Consider the following 14,368-nt stretch of genomic DNA (forward strand, 5'->3'; position numbering starts at 1 on the left):
GGCCAACTGTGGGGGTTTTCTTTCGTCATATGCCCAAGAGATTACAGCCGAGACGGGCAAAGCTAACGGTAAAGAGGATATGGTGTAATTAAAAAGGAGACCAAAATGAAAAGTCCTGTTAACTTGAAAAAAATTGGTTTGAAAATTGTTAGAAACATTTGAATAGTGCAAGTACAAAAAAATAAACATATGTCTAATCATCTTTAGTCATAGTATAAGTATTACATATTATATCTTTAAAAGCTGAAGCAGTGTTTAATCATGATGTCAAAATAATGTTAAAATAAGTTGTATGATCTGAAACATTTAAATGCCCCAAAGAATCATAAATAGAAGAAATAGGGAGGAAGTACTTGACACAATTATACATGTAGATATACAGATAAGTCAAAATGTATCCTAAGAACTTCAGTTTATCTCAAAGTATCTGTTTGGGGATGGGATTTTCTCATGGGTTGAAAACACATACGTCTTCACATGGAAATATTTAAAAAGACTAGTGAGAGTTTAAGTACCTGACCTCTGATACACAGATGCTGTTCAAATAGAGCTGATAACACTTTCCATTTAAAACAAACTGTTCTTTAAGGTCTGTGCTACTCAGTTATTCACATTTCCATCATGTTTAACACTGTAAGAAGCCTGTTCCAGGTTAATGGTTCATTCTGCTTATAAAAGGTTATTGCTTGGAATCATGAGAACACAGACAAAAGAGGAGAATATAGAAACCCTAAACAGCAAATGGGTAAGTTATGTAACATATTTTGGGTTATGGAATAGCAACTGTACCGGTTTGCGTTCCCGTTTCGTGGGGATGTGTTGTGGAGGCTGAGGTGGTGGTTGCTGCTGTTGAGGGGCAGGGTTCATAATAACCGGCGCCGCCTGCACCGAGGGGGTGAACTGTGGCTGGGCAGGGTAGTAGGCCCCTGCTGTGGATCAGACAGAGAACAGAGAGAATATTTGTAATGATATTACTGACAGTAACTAACAATCATATCATCTCGGATCTTGGCAAGACCAAGTTCTTGGCATATTTACATGAAATGTTGATTTCTGAATGTATTAACTGATTAATAATTCCAGTCAATTTTCTACCAGCAGTTAAAGGAACAGGTCACTGAAAACAAATAAACATATTTTAAATTGTGTCCTTCCGTCGACTCAGTTTGCTCTTGCGTAAGCTCAGAATTCCCCTTCAAGTTGAATCTGACAGCACAGTCGTAATGGCATCTGGAGATCACCACAGGTATAGGGCTTCAGGCCATGACCAATCAATCTCTCCCTCTGTGCATTGTTTTCTCTTATTTCTTAAGGATATAGATATCATATTAAATTCATAAACTAAATCAAGACAGCTTGAAAACAGCTCCTGAAAAGAGTAAGAAAAATCAACAGTTCAAAGAACTTCGATTTGCCCACCCTGTCAATAACGTCAACAAGACATCCAAAAGCTCAGTGATATTACCTGGCCTTGTACCTGACCCCAGCTACAGTCAAGCTCAGTTGTTGCCCACTTTCAAAGGACTGGGATAATGAAATCCTCTGATTGAGAAGGCCTCTCTTTCAGCCTGGCAGTGGCTAGCTCCTGCTCGGCCCCTCTCCCCCTCTGCATGCATTTCAGTCTAACTCACATTACTGAGTCTGCATTGTTGACCAGGAGCAGCTCGGCCTAAATATAGTCAAAACCCACACCGGCTGGGGGAAGAGAGCAAGCGTGCAAGAGGGAAAGGGAGGGAAGACAGACGGAGAGAGGAGGAAAGCGAGGGGCTCAAGGGGAACATGCTGGGAAGCAGAAAGCCAGAATGAGACTTTTCTTGGACAGTGTCCCGATACTGTAAATAAGAGGCTTGAGATATGCTTCAAGAAGTGCAGGAGGTCGAGAAAGCAATGAGAGACACGCAGACTGCAAAGAGACACTATCTAGACGACACCTACCCTCAGAATGCTGCTGCTCTTGAGACCCACGATTCCCCATGTTGAATGCCTGCTGAAAGCAGATCTGTGTTTAACCAGAAAATGGAGAGGGGTTTTCTCTTCAAACCCCCCTCTCTGGCTTTTTCCTGTCCTCTCTACAGGTGCCCTCTCAGAATGACTTCTTTTAATGCTCAGCCCTCCCTCTTCCAGCGTGTCTCCATTTTGCTCCTCCCTCTGACCTTCCTGATTCCTTCCTGCCTTTCACTTTTTTTTTACCTTCCACACTCCCTCCCTTCCTTTCCCTCTCCACAGTGCACTGGCAGGCAAATAAAACTGTACAGTTGTGTGAATCAGAGTGGCTCTAATTCGGCTGAGGGCTGCCCCTATCTTATCACAACAGACAACTGATGTGATCCATGCTGGTATACACTGGATTGTTTACTACTTAAAGGGCTGGGTCGTTTGTAATGAGTGCAGGATTACTTCAGCAGATCACTCAACTTTGGGGGAAGGAGTCTTATAAATAGATATTCCGTCAGCAGCACTATGTTCGAGTGTGTGTCTTTACCTGATGGCTATTAAAGGAATCAGCGGTCAAAGAGATGGCACCAATTAAAAGTGCTGGGGCGTGATATCAAAGAATGATATTCTGGGACTGTTACTATCCCCTTACCAAAGCTTTATGATGTTGCTGAAAGAAAAAAACTATTCCCGCTCAGAAACACAACATATCTGTACCACTGTCTTGGCCCTACACTATATCCAGTGTATGTTTACAAGGCAAACAGTAGATCAGAGACTAGAGTTTGAGAGCAATGTCTCACTGTCATATGACCACATATTTAGGGTCATATGACAACCTTGTCGTGACATGTGACTTCCAAAACTAGCAATGTGACACACTGTCCAACACAAACATATGAGACAGTCTAAAATAAACATCATAGACAGCCAAGAAGCTATTTCTTCGACTGCCTGATATATGAAGAAAAAGACTTGCACGGACAAGCAGAGGAAAGTCACTCAATTGACACTAACCCTGCCGAAACATAATAGCCAATAAGACCAGCATTTCAGAGGTGATCAGCTTTTGTTTCTTTCTTATTTAAGTAGACAGACTTAGTACACAAACAATTTTATATAATGATCACTGAACAGCTACCTTGAGAATATCAACAATAGAAACTGATGACTGCTACTGTAGGCTTCAGTGCTCTGATGTCTATTATCTGATTATATTTTCAAATGCATTCAGTTTTAAATCTAGCATGCCCTATCCTGCTCACAGTTAAACTCATCATTTAACATGGGGCTCAGAAACATCAATATATTCAGAATACAGGATCAATGAAAATATATATCGCAAATAGAGTCGAGTTGTTGACATATCCATTCACTAAGTGCAGGATGATACTGAAAATGGGGATTTCATGCAACACATCAAATGGATGAAAAAATAAGGTCAAATTTTTACACCAACTTTGAGAATTTGTTTTAAGTTAAATAAAGGTAAATTCTAACATGAGCTCAGACCAAATAATTGGTTAGACTCGCTGCTTTTCAATGCAGCCCGAATTAAATCTAATAGTTACATTGTGATTGTTTCCAACACATAACAAACCCCTTCAAGAGAATAATGTACTTGAAAAACCTTATAAACTGATCTCGGCTTAATTTAGCTGCTTTAATCACTGATTTTCACTGGCATGTTTTCTGCTTCAGACAAGCCTTTTACACCTTTGTGTGAAAACTGCATTTCCCTTAACAGCTTTGCATACGCAAGTGCAGAGTGTGCAGAGGTATTGTCCGAGCACCATGCACATCACAGGCTGTGTGTACTGCATGGTGAGGTGCAAAGAGCATGGGCATGAAAAGCCTAATAGGAAGAATTGTGTTTTTACAGTCCTTTATTCAGGCCTGCACTTTCGATTGCTGATGAGCTACAGTTTAAACAAAGACAACACATAGTTTAGATGCCTGCTGGGTGAGTGGGGGGGTCAGCAAGTTTGCTCGGGCATTGTCAGTTCTTGTGGTGTACTGACACTCAGCCGCCTCTAGAGGGTGTGACAACCCACGGGATCAGAAGGAAACATGTCTGCAGTGCTACTGCATTTTGTAGATGTGAAGTTATGAATGTTTATGAAAACAGAATGTGCTGGTAATATATAAAGAGTTTAAAAAGCAGAGATACATTAATATGTATTAATTACTATTGACAGCCACTTTTTATGTGCATTATAGACAAGAATCTGAAATGCTAAATACAGATGTTATGTACACTGACATTCATGCTTTAATATATTTTTTTGGTGTACCTGTTTCACTCAAGTTGCTCTGACTATGACAGACCGCAACTTTTTACATGTTTTACTTTCAACACGTCACAAAGACAAAAGCTTGTCTTATAACTGCATTTCATTATGGTCTAATGGTCCATGTAAGCTGAAAGTCATCTCTGCTGATTTCTGTGTGTGATTGTGAATGTCATGTATAACTGACAGATGTCGTTGCTCCTTGGTTCTGAGGTACACCCCTTAGACATTAAACATTCTGCTACAGATTCTCAGAAGACTGAGCTTCTACGAAGCAAGAAGATGTAGGGAACACAGCGGAGTCATTTGGCCTTTGAGAATAGGACAACAATATTTAATAGCAACATCATTAGAAGTGATTGATTAAAGGCAGACCACTTCTTTTAGTAAACATTGATATGAAAAGACTCAAAAGCTTAGGTGACCAGGGCAGCAAATGGAAAAAGCCATCAGAAAGAAACAAAGTCACGAGGACGAAAGATAAAACATGAAATGAAGTGGAAAACTTTTTGAAAACAACTACCTCGGTAACAGCAATATGCGAGTCATCAGTTACCACAGGGGAGAATTTGGTTATCTTTGTAAGCGTGACATGCTGCCTGCCTTCTGTAAAATAATTGATGTTGGACCTGTGGTTGCTGGTTGTAACAGGTCTGATGAGACAGAGGCCAACAGTGTTCTGTTGCCTCTGATCCCGACACCTTATTGGGGGCAGTTGAGATACTGGGGCAGCAGTATGGTGGCTTTGATTGATTCAGTGTAAATACAAGGGTTATTGTTAACATCAATGTAGCTGGATCTATGTATAAAATGGGTCAATTTAAAAACCCCTGCTAAGTGTCTCTGTGTTTGTGTGAGTGGCTCAGGTGAGGCCCCAGGTAGAGCCTCTTACCATAAGTACCATATTCAGCTTGGCTGGTGGCTGGGTAGAAGCCTGGGGTGCCTGCTGGGACTGGGTATTGCTGGGGTGTGGCCACGTAGGTAGCTGACCGGTACTAAGGAAACAAACAGAAGGGAGCATGGAAGATAAGACAGAAAGAGAGGAACAAGACAAAAATCATACGACAGTGATAAAAAAGGTATAAAAGTGTGACTCAGACTTGCACACAACAAGATAAGTCCCCCTCTCTTCACTGTAAAATCTCAAGGTACGCAACTGTGTACAGTTTGCTCAGTGGCTTTACTACTTGTAAAAAGTGCCACAATGTATAAGCTTGGCACGTTGTTACGGAGGTAGCACAGTTGCTGTGACAATGCAGATACTGTAACAAGACTACAACTCGGCCACCAGAAAAGGAGAACAAGGAGGACATAACCTAGTTTATGTGAGTGCGTATTTAAGGCCGCACATGGTTCTGCGTTTTCAGAGACACAGAAGCGCAAGAGCCCCTTGCCTGCCCCTTCTTGCTTGCGTTGCCCAATTTTTGTAACTATACAACAAATCTACGCAGCCCGCAAGGCTGTGATTGGTCTGCTAACTACATCCTTTCCGGAGTCACATTTCCGGTTTCATGCCCCATAATACCGGCAGAAATCAAGGAAGATTTAGAAGAACGAATATGGACCAAATAGAAGAGCGTTTTGCAGAAGAGTTCCGAAAGTATGACCACTTGTATAACCTGTCATTGAAGGAATACAAGGACGCGCAGATGGCTGCAATTCCTGGAAGGAAATCTCGGCTAACGTGTAGGAAGATCAGGGACAAATTTGTCCGCCAGAAAGGGCTATGAGGAGAGCAGTGGCAATGTAAATAAACAGTCAACGACGACTGCCAAACACAAAGAAGGCGTCTCTAAGGTCATATTGGACAAAAAAAAATTACTCCACCTAGTGTTCTGGCGGTGAATTGCTTTGCAACACGCAATACCCTTGGAGAACCATAAATTAAAAAGAGTCCATCGACACAACTGCGTGAAAAGCTGCAGCCGCAGTTGCAGAACCATGCGCAGGCCTAATTTCATTGGTGTGTATATTGCATGCGTGTTTCATCACGGGTTACGTCGCGTGTTTTATATTAAAGTGTCCCAGCGGTTCTGTATTTGACTTATCCATTGCGGGTAATGGCTCCAGTAGTGCCATAATGTACAAAAATGGACCTGTGCATGAGTTAATACCATGTGTCTGTAATGTATAGAATATTTATTACAACAATGGGTGGATAACAAAAGCTTAATATTTACACAGGCATAAAAAGGAATTTTTTTTTTTATATTTTCATCAACTTCGAAATGTATATGTGTAAATGTGGTGTGCCATGTCTTCTCAATTATTTACACCATCTGGTTTGTGCACAAGGACAATCTGTCAGTGTCACTAGCTGAAAACAACCCAGTTTGTGCCCCCTACCTGTCCCGGTATGAAGTAGGCGGGTCCCTGAGGCGAGTTGGGGAAGGGCAACTGTTGCCCAGGGATCATCATCATTTGGGAGCCAGGGCCTGGCTGGTAGACATGGGTGGGCGTCACGGGTCGAGGGGCATTGTTTGGAGGGACACCTCGCGGCCCACTACCAGGAGGCAAGCTGGCCCTGTTGGTGTAGTAGGGCTAAACAGCAGGGAGGTGAGAATAAATAGTTAGGGAAAGGTGAGGATGGAGATTGATATTGAGAGGACATGGAACAAATGTAGATGATAGTGGGAAAGACAAGCGAGGGGTGAACAGGTTTAAAGGAAAATGTTGGAAGATTAATGGGATGAATTAGGTAGTAAAGAGACAAAGTAACGAGGGAATTATTTGGTTATCTTTCTGAAACCTCTGACATAAACATACCCCCAGAACCCAGATCTGATTTAATCTATTGAACCAAGTGGAGGTGGCTTGTCCAGCAAGGCTCAAAGTTTGCCCATGAATCTGTGGCAACACTCCAACTGGAAACATATTGGCCCTGCCTGCCTGGAGAGATAAAGCAGCTAATGCAGGTTCATTCAGAGCCTCCTCATTGACATTCTGCTGCTCGCCTGGGAGCTAACTGCCGTAGCCAGCGAAATTACACCAAGCCAACAAAGAACAAAGCTGCCAAATATTAGTCACACACATATGCATTCCTCATGAGGAGGGGGGGGGAGTGAAGGAATAACTGGAAGAAAAAGGATGAGTTACCTGTAGCGACCTGAAGTTTCCCTTCAGCAGCACAAACACAGATCACACACAGACACACATCATATGGAGGCAACAGGAGGGTGGGAAGAGAAGGAGAGAGAGAAAGAGAAAACCACCATCAGTTAGAGAAAGCCCAGGAACCATCCATTCTGAGCCAAGCAGTGAATTAACAAGCAGCATGCAGACAATAGGCAGAACATTGACTCATCATAAACTAGGTCTAATTTTCTTGAAACTACATCAGCTAAAATACATTGCATAAAAAATGTATTGACTAACTAATTTAGCAAACAAATGTGATGACCAACATGACGGTTGACGTAGCAGAGGAAAAATGAGGGGGGCCTTTACGACGAGGCAGGATCTGTAGTGTGTGTCTAGCTTAGATTTTTCCGTCCAATGAGGCTGGTTCACTTCCTATCGAGGTAAATCACCATGGTGACTTATCCTGAACCGCCTACCTGACCTGGAGCAGGTTAAGTTCAAGATATCAAATAAAAACAAATCAAAGTCAATGGCCCAAAGGACACCACATATACATTTTAGTTATATGAAAATCCTTTGATTTTCAACAAAATATGTGACAGTGTAAAAAAAAAAAGCCTCTGTCTTATTATAAATTATCTGCGCACTGTTCAATTTGTCCATCATTTTAAATAAACTTTTCAGATAGGTTAACCTCATCAAATATTACTTCTCTTCTGTCTGACATTACTACAACTTTGTATCTATCTGTATCACATGTTGAAAAAAGTTTATTCATCATCACATGACTGTGGATGACGGTTGTCCAAACATCTGAGAATGTAATGGGAAAACGATGAGGACATTACTGCAGACAGGGCTGAGAATTATAATACATCATTCAGACTGCGCTCTGCTATTCGAATTCAAAATTACCACAAGCCTGTTATATCCCTTTATGTGCTGGAAAAAGGGTTTTACCTGTTGGACAACATATACTCAAATATTAATTATAGGCCAATATATACAGCTGACTCATAACTTGATCATGGTCTAAATTTAATGCTTAAATTCCCATATGTACAAAAGGTGAAATCTCAAATCATAATGGCAACTAAAATTATTTTCTGTCAAGTCATTGTATATTCTTCGGGTCTATCAAAATGTTTGGTACATCATTAAATTAAATAAATTATTTCTTTTTTATTGATTTGAATCCAGATTCTTGCGTGGTTGGGAAGTCAACATTACTGTCGTAAATTTACAACGACTATATGTACAAATATTTCCTAAAACCATAAAGGTTACCTGGAAAACTTCATGACATCAGTAACAGTAGATTTATATATTTGTGTTATTCTTCAGTTATGACTAGATAAAAGACATTCTCTGGCCTTTATTGTCTGCTATCATTGTTATATGACCTGGCTCAGATTAAACCCGTTGACAAACAAATACATAAAACCATCAATTCCGTAATGTGGCAGTAACATGCAGCTGTTAAAATACAATATATAAGTTGATATTTGTTTAAATGGTATGGAATTAGTATTTGGTGTCTACCGATGGTTAAATCCGGGTAACAGAATCAGTATTGGAACATTTCTATTGGGAAACTGCAAGTCTTTCATTTAAAGAAAAGAAACCCCATCTATCCAAACCGTGTCATGTTAGTCACTTGTGCTGTTAGTACCTGTTGGTGTAAAGGTCGGGGCCCTGGGGCAAACTAGAGGAGGAGGAGAGGCAGACAGAGCAGAGGTTAGAAAAAGCACAAGATCAATGACATTTTCCTGACCATTACAGCAGAGGTTCTTGTATTTGTTGTGGTCACCTAGTATTTGCTATTTACAATTCATTTACAATATAACCACCTTGTTTAAAAAATTGGTAAAAAAATAGTTTAACATGATCAATACAGCAGGACTGACTTCAAATACAACAATAAAAACGAATTACAGTTGGAGCCGCTTGTCTTTTGTCAAGCATCAAGGAGTAAAAGGGAGAAAGGAGTTTAAACCATGTAAAAAAGGCCGGTGCGAGCATGTAGCGCACAACGATGTTAGAATTTGTGAGGCGTTTAAAGGCCAGGCTGATACTTACAGCTAAAATGGTGCAGGACTGGTGAGAAGCAAACAAACATGCAAACGTTCCGAGGAATTTACACCTGTGCTCAAAAGACTCTACACTGTGTTTTCTACCTAGAGGATTTCAGATGGCGACAGGGAGAAGAAGTTATGCTAAACTTGCAAACAAAAGACCTTGATACTTTCCATCCAGGATTTATAACTGGAGTAGTTTGTCTGTGATTTCTCTGACAGAAGTGATGGCCATGAATTACAGAAAAACTAAACTTAGATATACAACATGAACGAAACTTAGACAGAGCGGTGGTTGAACAGGTGCGCCTAACTATTTAATTTAGGGGCACAAACAAATGTTCACAGCTTGGTACTGCAATAATTCACCTACCTTTACTGGACAGTTCCCACATATATATACATACATATATACATATATATATATACATACATATATACATATATATACATACACACATACATATATATATATACATACACATACATATATATATATACATATATATGAGTATTGCCACTTATACCCCAAATAAAGTCTGATTGACAAGGTCTTGATTCGATTTCAGTCTTACTCAATATTGAATCAGTACAAGATATGTTATTGTACAAAGTTTGCCTGAATATGAAAGAAATCTTCAGAGAATTAAAGCTGTAATCTGAACAAGGAAACCTCTAACTTAATGCATCACCAAAAATATTAAGGATAGCCTGTCACAATAACACATTATGTTGGACGCTATTTTGTACCACAAATTGTAGCGAAAATGATATAACGCCATCATTATTGTGAAACCCTTTTAAACCGCCGGTATAATGATAATATTATAGCATAATCATGCAAGTGCATCCTTTCAAAGAGGAATGAACTTAATTGTAAAGAATATTCAGTCCGACATTTGAATTAGAATGAAAATTAAAATATCCTAAATAAATAAATAGGTTTCACAAATTATTGAAATACTTTTGGCTCATCAGCCCCACATAATCTTAAGTATCTAGACTTTGAAAGATTGTGAAAGAAACTGTTTCTATTCTGAAGAAAGAACCACACAGAACATTCTTGCTTTGTGGAGGACATTTTTGGTAGTGGTCCAAAAGTCTGCTTTTTTTTCCTCCTTCTAAATATGGCCCTTATACTCCGTTGTAGATATGTAATAGAATTAGTAATTATTTTTCAGGAATGGACCTAAATCCACCACCGTGTGCTGCAGGGTTGGGTGAGCAGTGGGCAGGCCTACCTGCCGGGTCTGTGGTGTTGGGTTCATTTGTGGAGGCGGCGGGGAGGCAAACACAACAGAAGGGGGCTGCCCGGGGGGGTATGAGGGCTGCAAGAGACAGGAAGTGATATTAACAGCAGAAGAATGGGATACAGAAGGGACAGGGAGCAAGTGGGATGAAAAGTGGTCAACAACTGCACAGGTAGTGAGGCCAATATTTGTGGTCAGGTTACTGTTTTTTTTCCTCATGATACCAGCATCTTTTCTATTTTCAATTTAAGGGTGAGCTAATATCTATAAATACATTCTGCATTTGCATTTTCAGAATATGCAGGTGAGGGGCAAGATTTTGGAGCTGGTTTCCAGTTTGAGCAATTATGTTTGTTAACTTGAGGGCAACCAAAGCCTTCTCAGTCTGTGTGGAGAGCTAAAGCGATGGAATACATTGACTTAAAGGCATCGACTATAAACTTTTAAATTGATCTGCATTCATGTGCAGACAGTTGTTAATAGAGATTAGCCTAAATGTCGTCTGGACCTAAAATACCTGTAGAAGTATCGCTCATTGTGTCGGTAAAAATTTTGACTGAGCCTTGCAATGAGGTCTACACCAGAAGACACAACATATTGAGGAGGTAAAACCTTCTGAATTGATTGTACTCTTGCCCTCTTACTTTAAAGAACCGGACAGACCCAGGTGTCAACCATTCGCCTCCTTGTAGCACAAGCTACATTGGCAGCTCACGCAATTACTTCTGACAATTACTGTTTAGTACAAAGACTGCATTAAGGCACTCTCTGAGACATAGTGGAAAATCCTCTGCTGCTGTAACCCTTCCCTACTAGAGAGTGCATTGTTGTGTGATCTGCTTTTTCATTATGTGTTACGAGAGCCTTTTCCCCCGTGAGAAACAAAGTGGGACAAAGCAACACGCCCTTGAAGAGCCAGTGCAGAAAGTGAAGTAGCAAGGATCATTACCTGTGACAGGCCAGGGGAGGGGGCCGGGTGGGGGATGGAGGGGGGTCCCGTTATAGGTTGTGGTGCTTTATTCATTTCTTGGAGTTCTGCATGGGGAGGCGGATGTGGACCTGTGTACAAATCTGCAGAAAGAGAGAATGGGTCTTAGGTTATGAAAATGACAACTTCAGACGTAGGCGTCACATTCAGCACCCCTGCGACATGGGCAACAACGTAGTACAAAGTATAGCAGGAGGGTTTGAGTAGAATATGGGACATTTTCTTTTAAGAGAAAAATCAAAGGTTCACTTCCTCCCCCTGAAACAGAGGTGTAAATCCAAAACTGATATTTCCTTAGTTAGTAGTCACAGCTTATATTCTGTACTTACATTTAAGAATCCTTTAAGGTCCCAAGTCTGGTTACACTGAGGAACAGTTTGTCCTACGAGGAAGACAGAAGGGGAAATGTTGTTACCAGATAGAATATAATATCACATTTCAGTTTAACTTCACAACATCTTCTATGCCCATTGTTTTGACTTGAGGGGTTACTGTGCAGCATAGCAAACAGACACAGATGGAATATTGTATACATAAACGTTCCTGATGATCCAAGTCGCCAAAACCAAAGAGGAAACCTTAAGTTTGAAAAAACTGAAATACTACTTACTTTACGATAATGAAAGGGTCTATATTCAAGAACGAACTGCGACATAAGTCTGTAGACCATTAATTACCAAGATTTAATTATTTCATTATATTCATTTCGTATATTGGTCTTTATCTTTCATGTCAGATTTGATCTTTTTGCAGCCCTGGGAATGCATCATACCTGTCTTCAACAAATCTGTGGCGAAAGGTTCTGCTACTCTTCCTTGTTAATCTACCTTCTCTAAAGATATTCTATTATTTCAAGTCAGGAGTCATAGTTAGCCAGGTTAAGGCCTTGGTTGTGTTATTCTGTGTTTTGGAAGATTTATAGTGTGATCTTTAAATGTCCCGTTTCTTGCACATTCTAAAGCCCTATATCAACACGAAAATCATGCAGTTTTGTGAGCAGTGGCTTTCTTCTAGGACCAACACGTGAAGAGGTGGACTTCCTACAATGTTGTTTACACTGTCTCAACAGATATCAGTTTCCACAGCACGTACACATTTTTGAGTTTTTTGAAAAGATTGGCTCTTCATATAGCTCCAAAACACTGCTTAGACACAAGACAGGAAAAACTTGAGTAATCTGTTGCATTCTTTTAAAACCTTGTTCAATCCATAGAGTGTATATATAAAAGGTTCAATCCATTGTTCTCAAGTGGAAATTACATATGCAATCAAATTATTGCAAATTATTTCCATTGCTGTGGTGACTGTTCCGTCACTTGTTGCATTGAGGTCGTTCTTTGAGGGCTGTCTTTTCTAGTGCCTGACTAAGATATTTGTTGAACGATAATATTGGCTTATGTGAGCCTTTCATATCGGTAACTGTTTATGTTTGCTAATATGAGTCAATATTAATACTTGAAGATGTCGCTTCATGTTTACTTTTAAAAGTGTTTATTTTCTAAATACAGGATCTACAGTTAAATGTTGGGTGCATTTATGTTTTCTTTGGATTTTCCTCAAGTTTATGATTAAACTGTAATATATGAAGCCTCAAAAAAAAATCTCTCATATCGGATTTCAATTTTTTTTCAGTCAGGCTCTAGTCTTTTGTAATGTAGTCTATCTAACCTGTTTAATAATTAATTCACAGGGTAAAACCAGAGAAGTATTAAACCGCACCACAAGAACAAAGTAACTTGTTCAGTTAAGTTCCTGCTCTGCATAATATTTCATCAAGTGAATAATCTAAACCTGTAGTTCAAGTTATAATTGTCAATTTAGCTTCAAGGGATTTTCCGTGTAAAAACTGAAATTAGTTCTATTCAGTATTTTTAATACTGTACTTAGAACATAGCTGCCTCAAAGCAAGAATGCTCCTGGTTCAAATCAATTTGGGTTGATTGAGGACTCTAGACTGTCCTTAGGTGTGATTGCGAATGGTTGTTTTTTTCTATAAGGTGGCCGTGCAATACACTGGATACCAGAATGTACTCCACTTTACGACCAATGGCGGCTGGGATTGGCTGCAGCTCCCCCCGCAACCCTCCAAGAATGAGATGTATAGATTATAGATTAATAAATCTTAAAGGGTGCTGCGAAATTAGCTCTAGCTGAATTACGAATACACATCTTCACAGCAAGTTACCAATAATCTGGATTTTTTGCATGTCCACTTATCCACAGAATACATAATTTTATCATTACAGTTCAGATAAATGCAGGTGAAAGCAGGGAGGGTCAAAGTTTCCTTATTAAATCCAAATCACATTTACAATTACACCTATGTCCACCATCAACTGCATGACAGTAACAAAAGCTTTCTTGTTACATAAATGGTCACAATCAATGACCTTGTTTCAAGTCCAATTTGAATGCCGGGGCTTACGGACACAGGAGCAGTATGGAGAAATTCTAGTTTTTTTTTCCTGTTGCATTTTACGTTTGAAGAAATGGTCATCATTCACTTAAATTGTATTGGATTTGGTGGCAATGCCGTTCACCCCTGAAACTGTGTCTAATCAAGTGTTCAGTGGAACTTTCTTGTGTGCTATGTTTAGGGGACTGATATTGAGGAGTGTGCGCCATTTGGTGCAAAAAAATCCAATCTAGTTCATTTAAATGTGGTTTCATAAGGGAAACTGAACAGGCCTAGGCATGCACTCTACCAGGTCACGATCTAGTTATGTAAAGTAACACGAGGCTGAAACA

At 39.9% G+C, this 14,368-nt stretch overlaps 1 protein-coding gene across 1 annotated transcript in view; it reads right to left on the reverse strand.

The window, feature by feature from the left end:
* The window catches only part of LOC128440045 (eukaryotic translation initiation factor 4 gamma 1), a 40,727-nt gene that overhangs the window by 21,533 nt on the left and 4,826 nt on the right, over nucleotides 1-14,368 (reverse strand). Inside the window, exons 2-9 of the mRNA XM_053422622.1 lie at nucleotides 11,950-12,002; nucleotides 11,582-11,703; nucleotides 10,624-10,710; nucleotides 8,980-9,012; nucleotides 7,323-7,343; nucleotides 6,573-6,767; nucleotides 5,119-5,221; nucleotides 790-929 (exon numbers count right to left, since the gene is read on the reverse strand). Of these exons, the coding sequence (XP_053278597.1) occupies nucleotides 790-929; nucleotides 5,119-5,221; nucleotides 6,573-6,767; nucleotides 7,323-7,343; nucleotides 8,980-9,012; nucleotides 10,624-10,710; nucleotides 11,582-11,656 (654 nt within the window). The 5' untranslated portion in view covers nucleotides 11,657-11,703; nucleotides 11,950-12,002. The remainder of the gene's footprint in view (nucleotides 1-789; nucleotides 930-5,118; nucleotides 5,222-6,572; nucleotides 6,768-7,322; nucleotides 7,344-8,979; nucleotides 9,013-10,623; nucleotides 10,711-11,581; nucleotides 11,704-11,949; nucleotides 12,003-14,368) is intronic.

Source organism: Pleuronectes platessa, chromosome 5 (genome assembly GCF_947347685.1).
Source record: "Pleuronectes platessa chromosome 5, fPlePla1.1, whole genome shotgun sequence".
In the NCBI taxonomy this organism is placed as follows: Eukaryota; Metazoa; Chordata; class Actinopteri; order Pleuronectiformes; family Pleuronectidae; genus Pleuronectes; species Pleuronectes platessa.